Raw genomic sequence first — 20,246 nt, 5'->3', positions numbered from 1 at the left:
ACAGGGTGGCATGGGCAAGCAGTTTGGAGCAGGGGCTCAGGCTCCAGGACTTTGGGGGAGGAGACATATCTTGGACAGAGATTAGTGAGGAGGTTGTAGAGATAGGTCTGGGAAAGTGTGTCAGGGGAAGGGGAGGCAAGGAAGGGCAAAATGAAGATAGTAGGTTAAAAAAGTGTGGAAACATTGTTAAAAATCATGTTAAACTTAAAGAAATGAGTATAAAGGTACAAAAATGGGCAGCAGATCAGAACAACAAAGAATGGCTAAAATTAGTAAAGAGGAGAAAATTAGAGTACAAGAGGAAGCTAGCAGGAAGTATGAACACAGCTGAAGAGTTTATATAGCTACCTAACAAAGAACTAACAAAGTGAGCATTAGTGGGGAGTGAAGCATGGGAAGTAAGGAGATAGTAGATGAATTGAGCAGTTATTTTGTGTAGCTGTATCTGAGGAAGTGGAGGGAGAGGGTAACTCAAGAAAGTAACAATCAACAAGGAAGTGGTACCGAGTAAATCGTTTGAAGAGCAAGGTGACAAGTGACTGGGTCCAGATGGACTTCACTGCAGGGTCTTATATTAATTATGGTAATTTTCTTTTCTCAAATTCAGCTTTGGAATTTCACTCCATTTATTTTAAACATAACCAAAATATCCAAGTGTTTTGCAAAGTATAGCTATAAATGAATCTAAAATTAAGTTTTGAAAAGAGGAAATCGATTGATATTTCCTTTCCTTGCCCCAGCCACCAACAAGTTCTTTTGTCTTTACTCTTTCCAGTGGTTTGGGGATCAGAAAGGCACATGAAATCAAAAAATAGACAATACACAATAGACAGTAGGCACTGGAGTAGGCCATTCGGCCCTTTGAGCCAGCACCACCATTCGTTATGATCATGGCTGATCATCCACAATCAGTATCCTGTTCCTGCCTTATCCCCATAACCCCTGATTCCATTATCTTGAAGAGCTCTATCCATCTCTTTCTTGAAAGTATCCAGAGAGTTGGCCTCCACTGCCTTCTGGGGCAGAGCATTCCATATATAATAGAACATAGAAAAGTACAGCACAGTACAGGCCCTTTGGCCTACGATTTTTGAATAAAATGAATGAATTGCAGATGTTGGAAATCAGAAACAAAAACAGAAATTGCTGGAAACACTCACAGGCCCTGGCAGCATTTGTGAAGAGAAATCAGAGTTAATGTTTCATGTCCAGTGACCTTTCTTCTGAACAAGGAATAGGCGACACTTCTTCAGAACATATGAAGCACATGAAATAGTTGCGCATGTTAATAGGAGGGAGGGAAAGAGAAGAACAATGGATCTGATAAAAACAAGCTATTGAAAATCATTCTTAAAATAAATGAAAGTGGCTCAGTGGCTCAGTGGTTAACACTGTTCCCTCACAGCACCAGGGACTCAGGTTTGATTCGAGTCTTTGGCAACTGTCATTGTGGAGTTTGCACATTCTTCCTGTCTCTGTGTGAGTTTCTGCTGGGTAGTCTGATTTGCTCCCAAGGTCCAAAAAATGTGCAAGTTAGGTGGATTGGCTATGCTAAATTGTCCATAGTGTTCAGGGATGTAAGTTAGGTGCATTAGCTATGGGAAATGCAAGGATAGGCTAGGGGGATGGTTCTGGGTGGGATAGTCTTCAAAATGTCTGTGTGGGCTCATTGGGTCAAATGACCTGTTTCCACATTGTGAGGATTCAATGAAATCTAATGCAGCAGATGACATAGTGTACAGGGAAATGTCATATCTTTATTTATATAAGTAATACAAATACTTCGGTAAATTTAGTCAACTAAACATTTTATCGTGAATGTTTATTGTTTCCTGCAAAGAGTGAGGCTTCAGCTTTTCCTAGTTGAAGTTATTACATGCCCAGTTTATTTTTGAACAATACTAAAAAAAATGACAACAGCTTAATTCTATTGCTGTGTTTATTTAAGGAGAGAATTAGCACAGTGGATGCCAGGTTCATAAAAGCTGTGAGCGACAATTGTTTTTACTTTCCCTTGAATGTCATTTGCTAACTCTTGCAACAAACCCAAAATAAAAAGAACTAGTTCACCACAAACTAAAATCAGGGGAGGGCAGTTTTAGGGCATTGAGCGCGATGATCAGCCATGATCATAACGAATGATGGAGCAGGGCTCGAGGGGTCAAATGGCTTATTCCTGCTCCTATTTTATATGTTTCTATATTTCTGTGTATTAAAAGAAATGGTCAATTGGATAGTTTTAATTTTTCAAGATTCTCTAACTTCAGGAAAGGTTATATTAGATTGGAAAATAGTGAATGTAACTCTGCTACTCGAAAGGGAGGAGGTAGAAATCAGAATCTACAGCCTACAGCCATATTAGAATCTACAGGCCAATTGGCTTAACATCTGTTGTAGGAAAGATGTTCGATACTATTATTAAAGGTGTTCTAGATATTTTTAATCAATTCTTAATGCTCAGACAAATCTCTGAAGCAGCTGAGTCTTGAACCCAAGCTTTCTGGCCCAGAGGTTAGGAACATTACAACTGCCACAAGAGCCCTCAGCTATTTTATTCAACTTGTTCAGGCATGCCATAAAACACGTCTGGAGCAGGTCGAATTTCATACTGAATCTATTGACCTCTGGCCCAGAGGTAGGGACACTTCCACTGTGCAATAAGACACTTTAGATTAGATTCCCTTCAGTGTGGAAACAGGCCCTTCAGCCCAACAAGCCCACACTGCCCCTTGGAGCATCCCACCCAGACCCATCCCCTTATAACCCACACACCCCTGAACACTACAGGAAATTTAGAACATAGAACATAGAACAATACAGCGCAGAACAGGCCCTTCGGCCCTCGATGTTGCACCGACCTGTGCACTAATCTAAGCCCCTCCCCCTACACTATCCCATCATTATTCATATGCTTATCCATTTAGCATGGCCAAACCACCTAACCTGCACATCTTTGGACTGTGGGAGGAGACTGGAGCACCCGGAGGAAACCCACGCAGACATGGGGAGAATGTGCAAACTCCACACAGACAGTTACCCAAGGCTGGAATCGAACCCGGGTCCCTGTGAGGTTGCAGTGCTAACCACTGAGCCACCATGTGGGTAAAGTTATTATAACGAAGTATTTAGACTAGTTTAAGATAACCAGACAGAGTCAACATGGTTTTGTGTATAGAAAATTGAATTCGACCAATTGGAGTTTTTTGAAGAAATAACATGCCGTGGATAAAGGCAACCAGTGAATGTGCTGTACTTAGATTTCCAGAAAGCAATTGATAAGGAACCACATCAAAAGTTGTTGCAAAAAATAAAAGCTCGTGATGTGAAGGGTTAAATATAGGTGTGGATGGAAGATTGGCTGACCAATAGGAAGCAAATGGGTCATTTTTGGTTGGCGTGAAGGAATGAGTGGTATAATATGGGAATCAGTGCTGGGTCCTGAGGATTTTTTTAGAATTTATATAAATGGCTAAAGTTTTGGTTTCTAAATATGCTAATGGCATGAAGAAATATTGGAAAGTAAGTATGAAGAGCACATGAAAGGGCTACAGAAGGATATATATACATAAACTATTACATCCAGGCATTGGCTAAACCCAAAACACTACATGTGTAGTGTCTCCCACCCATCCTCCTCTAACCAAAAATAAAGACTGTGGAGGGTTGGTAAGGTAATAGAACGTAGAACATTACAGTGCAGTATAGGCCCTTTGGCCCTCGATGTTGTACCGACCTGTGAACCCAATCTGAAGCCCATCTAACCTACATTATTCCATTATTATCCATATGTTTATCCAATGACCATTTAAATGCCCTTAAACTTGGTGAGTCTACTGCTGTTGCAGGCAGGGCATTCCACACCCTTACTACTCTCTGAGTAAAGAATCTACCTCTGACATCTGTCCTATATCTATCACCCCTCAATTTAAAGCTATGTCCCCTCATGCTCGCCGTCACCATCCTAGGAAAAAGACTCTCACAAGATGATCAGAGGATTAGATAGTATGTCTCTATTAAGCCACCTCTTAACCTTCTTCTCTCCAATGAAAATAGCCTCAAGTCCCTCAGCCTTTCTACACTTACTTTAAGGTAAGGTAAGTCTTTCTTTTCTTTATCAAAATATTTAATTAACACATTACAATAAACATAACATAAATAACTAAGTAGAAATGGCTGGAAAGGTGATGTGTTGTAGCTGTATGATGTGGGAGCTTGCTGATCCCATTGCGAAATGCAGTGACCAAGTGTTGGTTGCTTGAGGAACTTCGGGTCAGAGTTCATGAACTGAAATCTGAGCTTCAAACACTGTGGCACATCCGGGAGGGGGAGAAGTACCTGGAAACCTGGTTTCAGGATGTAGTCCACCTGGTAGGTTAATTACTTCAAATTCAGTCAGTGGCCAGGGACAGCAGGGTGTGACTGTAAGAGAGGCAGGTAGAGGGATCCTGCAGTCAGGATCAGAGGAGCCTCAGTGCTTGACCTTGTCCAACAGGTACGAGGTACTTTCTCCCTGTGTGGATGAGGAAAAGGGCAGCAGGAAGGATGAGCCAACTGACCACTGCACCGTGGTACGGGAGGCCATTCAAGAGGAGGGAGCAAAATGACAGGTGGTATGTGTAGGGGATTTTATAATTAGGGGGATAGGTAGTATCCTTTGTAAGCAGGATCGAGAGTCCCACATAGTGTGTTGCTTGCCCGGTGCCAGAGTAAGGGATATCTCTGACCGGCTTGAAAGGATATTGGAGCGGGAGGGGCAGGATCCAGCTGTTGTGGCCCACGCCAGTACAAACAACATAGGCAAGACTAGGAAAGAGGACCTGTTAAGGAATTATCAGGAACTTGGAACCAGATTAAAGAACAGGTCCTCAAGAGTTATAATCTCCGGATTACTGCCTGACCCATGTGCTAATTGGCATAGGGACATGAGATTAAGGGAGGTAAACACGTGGCTAAGAGAGTGGTGTGGGTAAGAGGGGTTCCTTTTCATGGGGCACTGGCATCAGTACTGGAACGGGTGGGATCTGTACCATTGGGACGGCCTCCACCTGAATCGAGCTGGGACTAATGTTCTAGCGAAAAGGGAAAATAGGCAGGTCGATGGGACTTTAAACTAGAAAGTAGGGGGGGAAGGGAATGGTGAAACTTGCCCCAGTGGGAAACAAAACAGCAGGCTAACATCTGTAGTGGTGGATTCAACTAAGTGGAACAATATGAAAGAAATGACAGGGAAGGAGAATTTAGGAGAGGTTATTAAAACCTCCAGCACAGACACAAATAGGACAGAGAGTTTGGAAAAGGCTAGCAATCAAACACTGGAGAAATGAATGAAAATGAGAAGAGGGTGGGTTATTACAGGACTGAAGGTGTTATATCTGAGTGTACACAGTATAAGGAATAAGGTAAATGAGCTTGTGGTGCAGATTGAAACTGGCAGGTATGACGTGGCAGGCATCACAGAGATGTGGTTGCAAGCGGATCAGGATTGGGAACTGAATATTCAAGGATATACATCCTATCGAAAAGACAGGCAGTTGGGCTGAGGGGTTGGGGTTGCCTTATTAGTGAGAAATGAAATTAAATCAATAGGAAGAAACAGAGTAGGGTCAGGTGGTGCAGAATCTGTGAGGGTAGAATGAGGAACTGCAAAAGCATAAAAACCATACAGGCCTCCAAACAGTAGTCAGGAGCTGGGACAAAACATACACCAGGAGATAAATAAGCGTGTAAAAACGGCGAAGTCACAGTAATCATGGGGAATTTCAATATGCAGATGGACTGGGAAAATCATGTTGGTAGTGGATTGCAAGAAAAGAAGTTTGTGGAATTTCTACGAGATGGCTTTTTGGAGCAGCTCATGGTGGAGCCCACAAGGAACCAGGCAATACTGGATTTAGTGTTGTGCAATGAGGCAGGCTTGGTAAGGAATCTTAGGGTAAAGGAACCATTAGGAGTCAGTGATCATAACATGATTGAATTTACTCTGCAATAGAGGGAGAAGATAAAATCAGAGGTAATGATATTATAGCTGAGTAAAGGCGACTATAGAGGTATGAGGGAGGAGCTGAGCAGAACTGATTGGAAGAGGAGCCTAGCAGGAAAGACAGTGGAAGAGCAATGGAAGGAGTTTCTGGGAGTAATTCAGGAGACATAGCAAAAATTCATCCTTAGGAAAGAGAAGCATGGTACAGAGAGGATGAGGCAACCAAGGCTGACGAAAGAAGTCAGGGAGAGAATAAAAACAAAAGAGAAAGCATATAATGTGGCAAAGGACAGTGGGAAAACCAGATGATTGGGAAGCTTAAAAACTCTGGTGCGGCCGCACTTGGAGTATTGTGTACAGTTCTAGTCATCGCATTATAAGAAGGATGTGGAAGCTTTGGAAAGGGTGCAGAGGAGATTTACTAGGATGTTGCCTGGTATGGAGGGAAGGTCTTACGTGGAAGGGCTGAGGGACTTGAGGCTTTTTTCATTAGAGAGAAGAAGGTTGAGAGGTGACTTAATTGAAACATATAAAATAATCAGAGGATTAGATAGAGTGGATAGGGAGAGCCTTTTTCCTAGGATGGTGATGGCGAGCACGAGGGGGCATAGCTTTAAATTGAGGGGTGAAAGATATAGGACAGATGTCAGAGGTAGTTTCTTTACTGAGAGAGTAGTAAGGGAATGGAACGCTTTGCCTGCAACGGTAGTAGATTCGCCAACTTTAGGTACATTTAAGTCATCATTGGACAAGCATATGGACGTACATGGAATAGTGTAGGTTAGATGGGCTTGAGATCAGTATGACAGGTCAGCACGACATCGAGGGCCGAAGGGCCTGTACTGTGCTGTAATGTTCTAAAATCTAAAATCTAAAATCACCAACAGAGAGCAACAAAAAAAGTCATAAGGGAGAAGATTAAATTTCAGGGTAAGCTAATCACTAATATAAATGAAGACTTTAGATATATAAAGGGCAAAAGAGAAGCAAAAGTGGACATTGGACCACTGGAAAATGACGGTGGAGAGAGAGTGGGGAACAAGGAAATGGCTGAGGAACTGAATAATTACTTAGTGTCCATCTTCACGGAGGAAGACACAAGTAGAATCCCAAAATTTCAAGAGAGTCAGCGGGCAGAGCTGAGTATGGTGACCAGCACTAAGGAAAAGGTGCTTGTAAAACTGATTGGCCTGAAGGTGGATAAATAATCTGGACAAGATGGACTGCACCCCAGAGTTCTAAAGGAGGTAGCTAAAGTGACAATCTTTCAGGAATCGCTAGAGTCAGGGAGGTTCCCAGAGATCTGGAAAATTGCTAACATGACACCGCTGTTTAAAAAGGGAATAAGCCAAAACATGGAAAATTATAGGTTGATTAACCTAACCGCGGTTGTGGGTAAGATCTTGGTGTCCATTGTAATGGATGAGTCCATTATAAACTATGATGATAGTATAAGGTAGGGGGAGGTCAGATAGACCTTGGGTTAAGGGTAAAAGTTCGGCACAACATCGTGAGGAGAATGGGGTTGAGGAGCTTATCAGCCATGATTGAATGGCGGAGCAGACTCAATAGGCCAAATGGCCTAATTTCTGCTCCTATGTCCTATGGTGTTATGAAATCAGTGGTCAAAGATCTGACAAATGAAGTTTAACATGGAAAAATATCCAATGATTTATTTTGGCACTAACTTTGTGACTGAGTTTCTAAATACTCTGTTTTTTCATCCTTTATAATAAACACTATTCATTTCCTCATGATAGATGTAGGTAACTGGCTCATAGTTAGCTGCTTTTTGTCTTCTTACCTTTATAACGAAAGGTGTTACGTTTGTAGTTTTAAAATCCTGTGAGACTATTCCAGGAGACTATCACCAGTGCATCCATTATCTTTGCATCTGCTTTTAATATCTTAGGATGAACTCCATCAGGTCCAGGGGACATATCTGCCTTTAACCCCAATAGTTTCCCTTGTGGTTTTTCTCGAGTGATATTTATTATGTTTATTCCCCCTCCCACCACTTTAGCCCTTTGATTAATTTGCATTTTTGGAATGCTTTTAGTCCACCTTGCAGACTAATGCAAAGCATTTAGTAAACTCCTTTACCATTTCCCGGCTCCCCAATATTGTTCCCCCAATGATAATCTGTAATTCTGTATGTTCACTGTTGCTTCATATATTTAAAGAAGCTTTTACTAACAGTTTTTATGCTATGAGCTGGGTTGACTCAGGGTTTATATTTTCCCTTTATTTTTGGCTATCTTTTGTTGGCTTTTAAAACTTTCCCAATCCTCTGATTCACCACAAATCTTTGCCACATTATATGTTTTTCTTTCATGCTATCCATAACTTTCTTGGCTAACGTGGCTGTTTTATTCTCTTCCTAGAATCCTTCTTTCCACTTGGGGAGCTGAGAGTCATGAAGTATTTTTAAAAATATCAGCCATTGTTTTTCAACTATCTTTTCTGCTAAACTTGCCCTTCCCCTGTTCACTCCAGCCAACTCAACCCTCTTCCTGTGTAATTTTTCTTATTAATATTTAACACAGTTGTTTCCAACTCCAGGTTTGTCTCTGTCAAACTGAATTCTAAATTTTATCATGTTATGGTCTCTATTCCTGAGAGTATCTTTTATTCCGAAATCATTTATTAAATCTGTCTCATTATATACATTACCATTTCCAAACTAACTTGACCCCTAGTTGGACCTTGACATGTTATAAAACTGGTATGCAAGTATGGGCGTACATGGAATAGTGTAGGTTAGATGGGCTTGAGATCGGTATGACAGGTCGGCACAACATCGAGGGCCGAAGGGCCTGTACTGTGCTATAATGTTCTATGTTCTATATGGCAGGTAATAAGGAAGGCATTTTTGGCACTTTTTGCTTAAGGAATGGCAAGGGTTGCTGCAACTGTTTAAGACATTATTGAGACTGCACCTGGAGTATTGTGTACAGTTTTGGCCCCTCACTTGAGGAAGGATGTAGCTGTGTTTGAGGCAATTGAGAGGAAGTTTGCTAGATTGATACCAGAAATGACAGGTTTGTTTTATGAATGGAGATTGATCAATGTAAGCCTTTATTCCCTGGAGTGTAGCTGAATGAGAGGAAATCAAATTGAACGTAAGAATATAAGAACCAGAAGCAGCAGTAGGCCCTCTGGCCCTTTGAGCCCGCTCTGCCATTCAAATAAATCATGGAGAATCTCTTCATGGCCTCATTTCCACTTAACCACACTCTCACCATAACCCTTAATTCCTTTACTGTTAAAAAAATTATCGATCTTATCTTTAAAAACATTCAATGAGAAAGCCTCAACTACTTCACTGGGCGGGGAATTCCCCAGATTCATAATCTTTTGGGTAAAGCATATAAGATATTAAAAGGGATTGCCAAAGTAGATATAGAAAGGGTATTTCCTCATGTGGGACAATCTAGACTGAGAGTCATAGTTTTAGGATAAGGGTAGCAGATTTAAAATAGAGATAAGGAGAAACTACTTCTCTCAAAGTGTCACAAATCTGTGGAATTCACTACCACCGAGTGGGGTGCATATTGGGACATTGAGTAAATTTAAGGAGGATGTAGATTTTTAGTCAGTATTGGGTTGAAGGGTTATGGAAAGCGGGCAGGCAAGTGGAAAGTGGAATCTGCTGGAATTCCTCATGGATTTTTCAGAAGGCTTTTGACAAAGTCAAAATAAGAGATTATCAGGTAAAATTAAAGCACATGCAATTAGAGTTAATGTATTGAGATGAACAGAAAACTGGTTGGCCAACACTTGAGGAAGAGTAGGAATAAAGTTTGGTAAATCTTCACCTCACTCCCTTTACAATAAGAATGCCCTTTCTCAGATAAGGAAAGATATAAGGTCATTTTCTAAAAGGCAGGCAGTTACTAGTGGGTACCAAAGGGATCATTACTCAGACTCCAGCTATTCATAATGTATACTAATTATTTAAATGAGAGGAATAAATATAGTAGCTCCAAGTTTGCAGATGATCACAAAACTGTGTTGGTGGGTAAACTGTGAGGAGGATGAAGAGAAGTGTCACTGTGACTTGGACAAGCTGAGTATGTGGGCAAATGCATGGCAATTGCAGTTTAATATGGACAGATGTGAGGTCATTCACTTTGGTAGCAAGGCAGTTGATTACCTGAATGACTATAAATTGAGAGAGGGGAATGTATAATGATATCCAAGTGTCCAAATATGCCAGTCATTGAAAGTAAAGCATGTTGGTGCAGCAAGTGATGAAGACGGTAAATGAAATGTTGGTCTTTATAACAAGAGGATCTAAGTACAAGAGCAAGGTCTTGATGGAACCACACCTGGAATATTGTGTACAGCTTTGGTCTCTTTATCTAAGGAAGGATGTTCTTGCTTTGAAGGGAGTGCAGTGACGGTTTACTAAACTGATTCCTGGAATGGCAGGACTGATGTATGAGGAGAGGTTGAATTGCCTTGAACTATACTCACTGGAATTCAGATGAATGGTGGGGGGGGGATCGCATAGAAACCCATAAAATATGAACAGGACTAGACTGGTTAGATGCAGGAAGAATTCTCCTGATGACCGGTGACTCCAGAACCAGGTGCTGATGTCTATGAATATTGGGTAAACCATTCTTCGGACTGCAATTTGGAGGAATTTCTTTACACACAAAGTCGTCCGCCTAGGGAATATGATACCACAGAGTGCACTTGAGTCAAAAACATTGTGAGGTTTGAAGAAGGACTTGGGTGTAGCACTTGGGGCTAAGGGGATCAAAGGATATGGGGGAAAAGGGGAAACAGACTAATGTGTTAGATGATCAGGCGTGGTCATACTGAATGGTGAGGAAGAATCATCGGACCCTAAACGTTAACTCTGACTTTTCTGCACAGATGCTGATCTTTTCTAGCAACTTCTGTTTGTGTTTCTGATTCACAACATCCGCTGAATGGTGGAGAGGGCCAAAAGGCTGAATGCCCCTATTTTCTATATTTTATTTCCAGTAAGACCTTGCCTGCAAATTTTCCCTGTCTGCTTCCTTGGGGGAAAATATGAAGAACCATGCAGGGCAGCTCTGGGCTGACAGTTTTCACCTGGGTGCATAATTGACTTTTCAAGAAAGCATGGGCAGAAGGATACTCACTGAGTAGTGAGTTCTTCAGGGAAGGTATTTGGTAAGGTGGGGACTGAAATCGAACATGAGGGATGCCATTGAGACAGGGTAAGTAATTAATTAGGTACAGTAAATGTACTCAGAAGGCCTTATGAGTGACTAACCCCCTAAAAAATCTGACTCGATTCAAACATAGTCGAGAAAGGTAATATTCAACCTATAAACTCGGTCATCCCAATATATCATTGGAGGAAGTTTCTATTCATTTAGTCCTGGATGTCAGACAAACCGTCTCATTTAGAAAAATGGAGGGATTGAGAAAGGTGCTGGTGAGGTCAACCTGGGTGTTGTCAGCAGACATGTGAAACAGTTAATGTGGCCTGAGTTTACATTCCTGAGACAGGAGTGCAGAGTTGATATAATTAACAGGTCTGTAAACTTGATTTGGAGGAAAATATGCCGCCAGTTGGAATTTTGTCCTGTTGGAGTTGCTTATAACTGGATTTGGACCTTCTAACCCCAGGAAAGATTTGGTGACAACCAATGGATCTGCTAGGTGAGGAGGCAGGCTGTGAACTACCATTAAAAGGTCTAAAACAAAAGCCATTCCTCCAGCCCTCACCCTTTGCACCCCCTCCAGTTCCTCCTATGCACTGTTCATTCCCTCACCATGCCCTCCATGACCCCTCATACTATCTACACCAACCTATGGCCTGCACGGATCCCTCCCTTACCCTCATACCTCATCAGACAATGAATTGCTGATGCTGGAGATCTGAAACAAATTCAGAACCTGCTGAAGAAACTCAGAACAATTCTGATGAAGAGTCACCAGAATTGAAATGTTAACTCTGCTTTATTCCCACAGATGCAGCCAGACGTACTGAGTTTATCCAGCAATTCTGTTTTTGTTATCCACCAACTAACCAATGCCCTTTTGCCCACCCCATACCAATTTATAGTCCCTAAGCTAAGTTGGTGCAAACTCTGGCCTTCCTCTGCATACCGTCAACCATCCTTGCTTTACACAATGCCAGCTCACACAGTATCTACCCATGTACTGACATCAGGACCTATGCTAATGTGAAATAAAGTTCTAAGTATTTGTTCCTGATTACACTCATGAAAAAAATTGTTCACTCCCTTTTCATTCATTCAAATGCTTAATCCATTATAAAAATGAGCATTGTATTCATTTGCCCCTTTGAAAGTATTAAGAGGTGTCAATTAAAATATGAATTGACAGCCACTGTTCTATGAGCACTGACTTTTCTATCACATTGGAGGTTGTTATTTTCAAAATGTTAGGGGGCGGGTGAATTAAGCTTACGCATGTTCCCCCTATGCATGTTCATATCTGCTATTAACAATCCCAAAGGGCATGTTACTTTTCCCAAAGGTGTTTCTGGGCTACATAAAGTGTGATCTAACTCTAATTAATACCTCTGGCAGCTTTAAACCTTCATCTGAAAAATATGCAGCCCACAGCCCACAGTTTAATATCCATTAATGAAAATTGGATCTTCCTGAAGGCAGTACCACTTTAACATGTGCATCTGCCACCACAGACCATGGTTATAAAAACTTGGTAACAGGCTTAGAGGCAGGATTTTAAGAGTCAGGTCTCCAGTACTATTTGGCTAAGGTGGTGACCCTGTTTTGGGTTATGAAAAGTCAGACCTATGTTTTGCTTGATATCTCCAAAGGGAAGCATATGAGTGAGAAATAGGAGAGGGCCAAGGATTGATCCTTTGGGAGACCAGTGCTAATAGTGTAACAGCAGGAAGAATAATGTGTAAACTGTGTATATTGCAGTATAGATGAAAGCGGGATCAGACAAGTACAATCCCAGCCAGTTACAAGATAGAGAAATATTGGGGCAGTCTGGTGTCATTTAGTGGGAATAGAGTCAAAGGAACTCGAGGTGGACAAACTTTAGTTCAGATAGAGAATGAGGACAGATAGGAGAATCCAGAGCTAAGGCAGGGGAATCTCTAAAGGTGCAGTGAGTTAGGGGAGGGGAGTAGCACAGGCTGGGGAAGGGTAGTTGGGCAAGGGGAGTGTGGACTTAGGTTGGAAGTGCTGAGTGATGCTGTTGTCTCCAGTAGTTACTGATATTCAGCATTGCCTGTACAGAGAGATGATTCAGCATTGTATTTAAGACCAATGTGGAGCCATTACTGACTAATGACTCTTTGCGTTTCAGGTAACAGCCCGCAACATTTTGGCCGCACCACAATTGCAAATGTCCCTGCAGAGTGAGTGAACACTGGCTGGTGGTGGGCCACAGATCTGACCACCATCTGATTTGTCCACCCCTCCCTCCCCTCCTCTACCCAGTGCCCATTAACCTGTTCCAATCTTGTTACTATCCTCTCTGCTCCTCCTCCTCCCTGCCCGCTGGGCTCTGCATCCCAAATACCATGTCCACACCTGAACTCCATCCTCTGCCCTGTCCTTCAGGCCACTCTTCTGTGTACCAATCCTCCTCAGACCCACTTTCTGATTCCTTCTCTCATGTTGTGATTACACTTGTTTTCCAGTGATCGACTGCTCTGGTTACACAGTATCTTTGCACTTCTTTACTTCATAGTAACTGTGATCTGCATGGGTCATCATTCTCTGCAACTGGATGACAAAGACAACGAAAAGGTGAGTTTAAAGCAGGTAATAGATTAGTCCGTTGGAATGAGGGAGACTAGAGAATGAAGAATTAGCAACAGTGACTGAAATTACAGTTTGAAAACCTCCAGGAGCCCAGCAATGTTCAGTTGGAAATTTGAGCAATGTGCCCAACCCTGAAACTGAAGTTTCTGGAACTGAACCGCAGTATTCCTTTCCTTACAAAAATTTATCCATCCTTCCCTTACCCTGTTGTGATCAATTCGACAATTCTCTTTGATGTAAAATGTTACTTAAATTACCCATTTTCTTTTGATACCTATTTATCTTTCTTAAATACACTTAATAACTTCTGCAATAATGAGCTCCACAGACCTGCCACCCTGTGACTGAAGAAATTCCTCCTGATCTCAATTCTCATAGGTCATTCCCTCACTGTGCTCTTGAGTCTTAGTTTCTCCCACTGGTGAAAAGTTCTCCGTGTTGACTCTGTTCAGGACTCTCAGTATTCTGTAAGTTTCTTACTTCACCTTTACTTCAGTGGAAGGCACATTATTGGAAAGGGCTCCGAGAGATAGGATTTATGATCACACGGATAGACACAGTTTGATTCGTGACAGTCAGCATGGATTTGTGAGGGGTAGATCATGCTTCACAAACCTCACTGAATTCTTTGAGGGTGTGACCAAACACGTGGATGAAGGTAGAGCAGTGGATGTGGTATACATGGAGTAAGGCATTTGCTAAGGTTCCCCTTGATAGGTTCATGCAGAAATTAAGGAGGCATGGGATAGGGGGAAATGTGGCAGATTGGATTCAGAATTGGCTGACCCTTAGAAGACAAAAGGTGGTAGTAGACAGAAAATATTTGGTATGGTGCTCAGTTAAGAGTGGTGTACAACAAGAATTTGTTCTGGGTCCACTTCTATTTGTGATTTTTGTAAATGATTTGGATGTAGGAGTGGAAGGGTGGATTAGTAAGTTCACGGATACAAAGGTAGGTTGAGTTGTGGACAGTGCGGAGGGCTCTTCTAGGTTACAAAGGGACATTTTGATAGGATGCAGAGCTGGTCTGAGAAGTATCTCTATGTACAGACAACACTGAATATCAGTAACTACTGGAGACAACAGCATCACTCAGCACTTCCAACCTAAGTCCACACTCCCCTTGCCCAACTACCCTTTCCCAGCCTGTGCTACTCCCCTCCCCTAACTCACTGCACCTTTGTCTAAAGTGGCAGATGGGGTTTAACCCTGAAAAGTGTGAGGTGATTAATTTGGGAAGGTCAAATTTGTTGGCAGAATACAGGGTTAATGGAAAGATTCTTGGCAATGTGGAGGAGCAGAGGGATCTTGTGGTTCATGTCCACATTTCCCTGAAAGCTGCCACCAAACTGGATAGAGTTGTTAAGAAGGTGTATGGTGCGTTAGCTTTCATTAATAGAGGGATTGAGTTCAAGGGCCTTGAATTTATGCTCCAACTATACAAAATCCTGGCTCAGCCACATCTGGAGTATTGTGTCCAGTTCTGGCTGCCTCATTACAGGAAAGATGTGAAGTGTCGGAGAAGGTGCAGAGGAGATTTACCAGGATGTTTCCTGATCTGGAGCGAAGGCCTTATGAAAAAAGGCTGAGGGACTTGGGTCTGTTCTCACTGGAGAGAAGAAGGCTAAGAGGGGATTTAATAGAGACATTCAAGATGATCAGAGGATTAGATAGAGTGGACAGTGAGTCTTTTTCCGAGGATGATGACGTCATCTTGTACGAGGGGGCATAGTTTTAAACTGAGTGGAGGTAGATATCGGGGAGACATCAGAGGTAGGTTCTTTACTCAGAGAGTGGTAGGGGCATGGAATGCATTGCCAGAGAGGGTAGTGGAGTCAACCTCATTAGGGGCATTTAAGAGGCTATCAGATCGGCATATGGATGATAGTGTAAGGTAGGGGTAGAGGTTAGATAGACCTTAGGTTTAGGGTAAGTTTGGCACAACATTGTGGGTAGAAGGGCCTGTACTATGCTATAATCTTCTATGTTCTGTATTCTATGTTCAGTGAGACACCCACCCATCATTCTAAACTCTATCAAGGACAAACCCAGAGTCATCCACCTTTTCTTATATTACAAACCCTTCATCCCCAGAATTATTCTTGTGAACCTTCTCTGGATCCTTCCAATGCCAGTGCATATTCTTCCTTCGCTGTGGGGCCCAAAACTGTTCACAATATTCCAAATGCAATTTGACCAGTGCCTTATAAAGCCTCAGTAGCTCTTATATTCTAGCTGTCTCAAAATAGGTGCTAACACTGCATTTGCCTTTCTAACTGCCAACTGAACATGCATATTAACCTTTAGACAATCCTGAACTAAGACTCCTCAGTCCTTCTGCACTTCAAATTTCTGAAGCCTTTCCCCATTTAGTAGGTATTCTACATCTCTGTTCTTCCTACCAAAGTATGTAAGCTCAGTGTATTCACACATTGTATTCAATCTGCCACTTCCTTGCCCACTATCCCAGCCTCTCCACATCCTCAACACGACTTGCTTCGCCATCTATCTTTGTGTCATTTGCAGGTTTAGCAAAAATGCCCTCAAGTTCCTTTGTCCAGATATTAATGTAAACCTGAATATTTGATTTCCCAATACTGATCTTCTATCCCCACTCTTGGCCTTCTGCCCACAGCAATCTTTTACCCATGCCAGCACCTTGCCCCTAACACAGTGGGCTCTTACCTTATTTAACAGCATCCTGTGCATCACCTAGTCAGAGGCTTTCTGGAAATCGAATTTTGTCAGGCATGACCTCCCCATGATGAAACAGTGCTGATTTAGGCCTATTTTACCATGTCCTTCCAAACACTCAGCAAAGTCATCCGTAATAATGAACTCTGAAATCTTATCAACAACCCAGGTCAGCCCAACTGGCCTTTAATTTCCAATCTTCTCCCTCCCTTCTTAAACAGGCATCTCATCACTGCCTCCTTGACCTGACACACCCTGTCCATCTTCTCTCCCACCTATTCGTCCCTCCCATCTCGGTGACTAATCCCCACCACTCCCGACCTGCACTCGCCTATCACATTCTCACTTACCTTCCCCAGCCCCACCCCTCCTCTCTATTTATTTCTGAGCTTCCTTCCTCTTCCCCCATTTCTGAAGAAGGGTCCCAACCCTAAAACGTCAACTTTCCTGCTCCTCTGCTGCAGGTTGGCCTGCTGTGTTCCTCCAGCCCCGCACTGTGTTTTCTCAGACCCCAGCATTGGCAATTCTTACCATCTCTGTTACATTTGCTAGTCCTCTGGGACCATGCCTGCCTCCAGAGATTTCTGAAAGTATATCACCCATGCCTCCACAGCCATCTCAGCGAAATCCTTCAGAACCTTGGCTGTAGTCCATCTGATCCAGGTAATGGATCCACCTTCAGACCTCTCAGAACAAAGAAAATTACAGCACAGGAACAGGCCCTTCAGCCCTCCAAGCCTGCGCCGATTCCGATACCGAGCCTCTATCCAAACCTGTTGCCTATTTTCCAAGGATCTTTATCCCTCTGCTCCCTGCCCATTCATGTGTATGTCTAGATACATCTTATATGATGCTGTAGTGCCTGCCTCTATCACCTCTTCCGGCAACACGCTCCAGGCACCCGCCACCCTTTGCGTAAAGGACTTTCCATGCATATCTCCCTTAAACTTTCCTCCCTCACCTTGAAATTGTGACCTCTAGTAATTGAGTCCCTCACTCTGTGAAAAAAACGTCTTGCTATCCACCCTGTCTATACCTCTCATGATTTTGGAGACCTCAATCAGGTCCCCACTCAACCTCTGTCTTTCTCATGTAAATAATCCCAATCTACTCTATCTCTCTTCATAGCTAGTGCCCTCCGTACTATGCAACATCCTGGTGAACTTCCTCTGCACCCTCTCCAAAGCATCCACATCCTTTTGGTAATATGGCAACCTATCTATATTCTGCTGCATTCTCCAACAGTCCCCTTCACTATCTGCTACTCCACCAATCTTAGTGTCATCTGCAAACTAGCTAATCAGACCATCTATACCTTCCTCCAGATCATTTATGTATATCTCAAACAACAGTGATCCCAACACGGATCCGTGTGGAATGCCACTGGTCACAGTTTGAGAAACTCCCTTCCACTGCAACGCTCTGCCTCCTGTTGCCCAGCCAGTTCTCTATCCATCTAGATAGTACACCCTGGACCCCATGCTTTCTTAACTTTCTTCATCAGCCAAGCATGGGGAACCCTATCAAACACCTTACTGAAGTCCATGTACATGACATTGACTGCCCTTTCCTCATCTAACAATTTTGTCACCTCCCCAAAGAATTCTATCAAGTTGGTAAGACATGACCTTCCCTGCTGCCTATCACTAACAAGCCCATGTTCTACCAATTGTAAATATATCCTATGATAACACGGTGTAGAGCTGGATGAACACAGCAGGCCAAGCAGCATCAGAGGAGCAGGAAATCTGACATTTTGGGTCTGGACCTTCTTTAGAAATGGGGAGGGGAAGGGGGTACTGAAAATAATGGGGAGACATAGTGAGGCGGTTAGAAGATGAATAAAGGAGAAGATAGGTGGAGAGGAGACAGACAGGTCAAAGAGGCGGGAGTGGAGCCAGTAAAGGTGAGTGTAGGTGGGGAGTTAGGCAGGGATAGGTCAGTCCAGGGAGGATGGACAGGTCAAAGGGTGGGTTGAGGCTCGTCGATAAGAGATGGGAGTGGGGCCTGAGGTGGGAGATGGGGATAGGTGGAAGGAAGGACAGGTCAGGGAGGCAAGGACAACCTGGGCTGGTTTTAGGGTGCAGTCCGGGGAGGGGCGATTTTGAAGCTTGTGAAGTCTACATTGATACCATTGGGCTGCAGGGTTCCCAAGTGAAATATGAGTTGCTGTTCCTGCAATCTTTGGTTGGCATCGTTGTGGCACTGCAGGAGGCCCAGGATGGACATGTCATCTGAGGTGTGGGAGGGGGAGTTGAAATGGCTCGTGACTGGGAGGTGCAGGTGAACATCTGCTTGATGTGGAAGGTCTTCTTGGGGCCTGGAATGGGGGTGGGGGGTGAGGTGTAGGGGCAGGTGTAGCACTTCTTGCCGGGTCTGCTGGGCCAGTTGGGGAGTGTGGAGTGAATGAGGGAGTCACAGAGAGAGTGGTCCTGCCAGAAAACAGATAAGAGCAGGGAGGGAAAAATGTCTTTGGCGGTGGGATCAGATTGCAGATGGTGGAAATGCCAGAGGATGATGTGTTGAATTCAGAGGTTGGTGGGGTGGTAGGCGAGGACGAAGGGGATCCCTTTTTGATTGATATTGCGGAGAGGGGGTTTGATTGATGAGTTGCGGGAAATGCGGGAGACGCGTTTGAGAGCGTTTTTGACCACTGTGGGGGAGAAGTTGTGGTCCTTTTAAAAACAAGGGCATCTGGGATGTCAGGGAGTGGGATGCCTCATCCCAGGAGCAGATGCGATGGAAGTGAAGCAATTGAGAATAGGGGATGGTGTTTTTGCAGAGTGGGAGGAGGTGTATTCTAGGTAGCTGTGGGAGTCGGTGGGCTTGAAATGGATATGGGTTTCCAGGTGGTTGCCAGAGATGGAAACAGAGAGGTCCAGGAAGGAGAGAGAGAGATGGTCCAGGTGATCTTGAAGTTGGGGTGGAAGGTGTTGGTGAAGTGGATGAACTGTTCGAGCTCCTTGTGGGAGCACGAGGTGGCGCCGATGCAGTCACCAATGTAACTGAGGAAGAGGTGGCGTTTAGGGCCAGTGTGGGTAGGGAAGAGGGATTGTTCCACGTAACCTACAAAGAGGCAGGCATAGCTTGGGCCCGTGCGGGTGCCCATGGCCACCCCCTTTGTCTGTAGGAAGTGGGAGGAATCGAAAGTGAAGTTGTTGAAGGTGAGGACGAGTTCAGCTAGGTGGATGAGGGTGTCCGTAGAGGGGGACTGGTCAGGCCTGCAGGACAGGAAGAAGCAGAGGGCCTTTAGGCCATCTGCATGGGGAATACAAGTGTGTAGGGACTGGACGTCTATGGTAAAGATGAGGTGTTGGGGACCAGGGAATTGGAAGTTTTGGAGGAGGTGGAGGGCGTGGGTGGTGTCACGGACGTAAGTAGGGAGTTCCTGGACCAAGGAGCAGAAAATGAGGTTGAGATAAGTAGAGATAAGTTTGGTAGGGCAGGAGCAGGCGGAGACAATCTGAGAATCTCAGATTCTCCAGCATCTGTAATTCCTACTGTCCCGTTTAAGGTGAGGAGTAACTGTTTTAGAGGAAATCTGAGAAAAATATTTTCACCCAGAGGATAATTGAAATGTGGAACATGCTGCCTGAGAGGGTGGTGGAGGCAGGTACTCTCACAACATTTAAGAAGCATCTAAATGAGAACTTAAAATGCCAGGGCATAGGAGGATAAATAGGATGAGTGCAGTTTGTTGTTTGTTCATTGGTGTAGACATGATGGGCCAAAGAGCCTGTTTCTGTGGTCTATTATGTATATTGAGATGCAGAACCTTTCGGTTTTTTTTCTGTTGT

General features: G+C 43.5%; 1 protein-coding gene across 3 annotated transcripts in view; it reads left to right on the top strand.

Moving 5' to 3' along the window:
* Positions 1-20,246, top strand: part of tmem63c (transmembrane protein 63C) — a 277,667-nt gene that overhangs the window by 118,957 nt on the left and 138,464 nt on the right. For 2 of the 3 annotated variants that reach the window (XM_059649415.1, XM_059649416.1), the window contains exons 7-8: positions 13,295-13,346; positions 13,632-13,740. In XM_059649415.1, coding sequence (XP_059505398.1) covers positions 13,295-13,346; positions 13,632-13,740 — 161 coding nt within the window. The remainder of the gene's footprint in view (positions 1-13,294; positions 13,347-13,631; positions 13,741-20,246) is intronic. The other variant, XM_059649417.1, reaches the window with a different exon arrangement.

This window comes from Stegostoma tigrinum, chromosome 10, assembly GCF_030684315.1.
Source record: "Stegostoma tigrinum isolate sSteTig4 chromosome 10, sSteTig4.hap1, whole genome shotgun sequence".
In the NCBI taxonomy this organism is placed as follows: Eukaryota; Metazoa; Chordata; class Chondrichthyes; order Orectolobiformes; family Stegostomatidae; genus Stegostoma; species Stegostoma tigrinum.
Note: the sequence above shows the minus strand (reverse complement) of the source record. Positions and strands in the feature narration are given on the sequence as shown.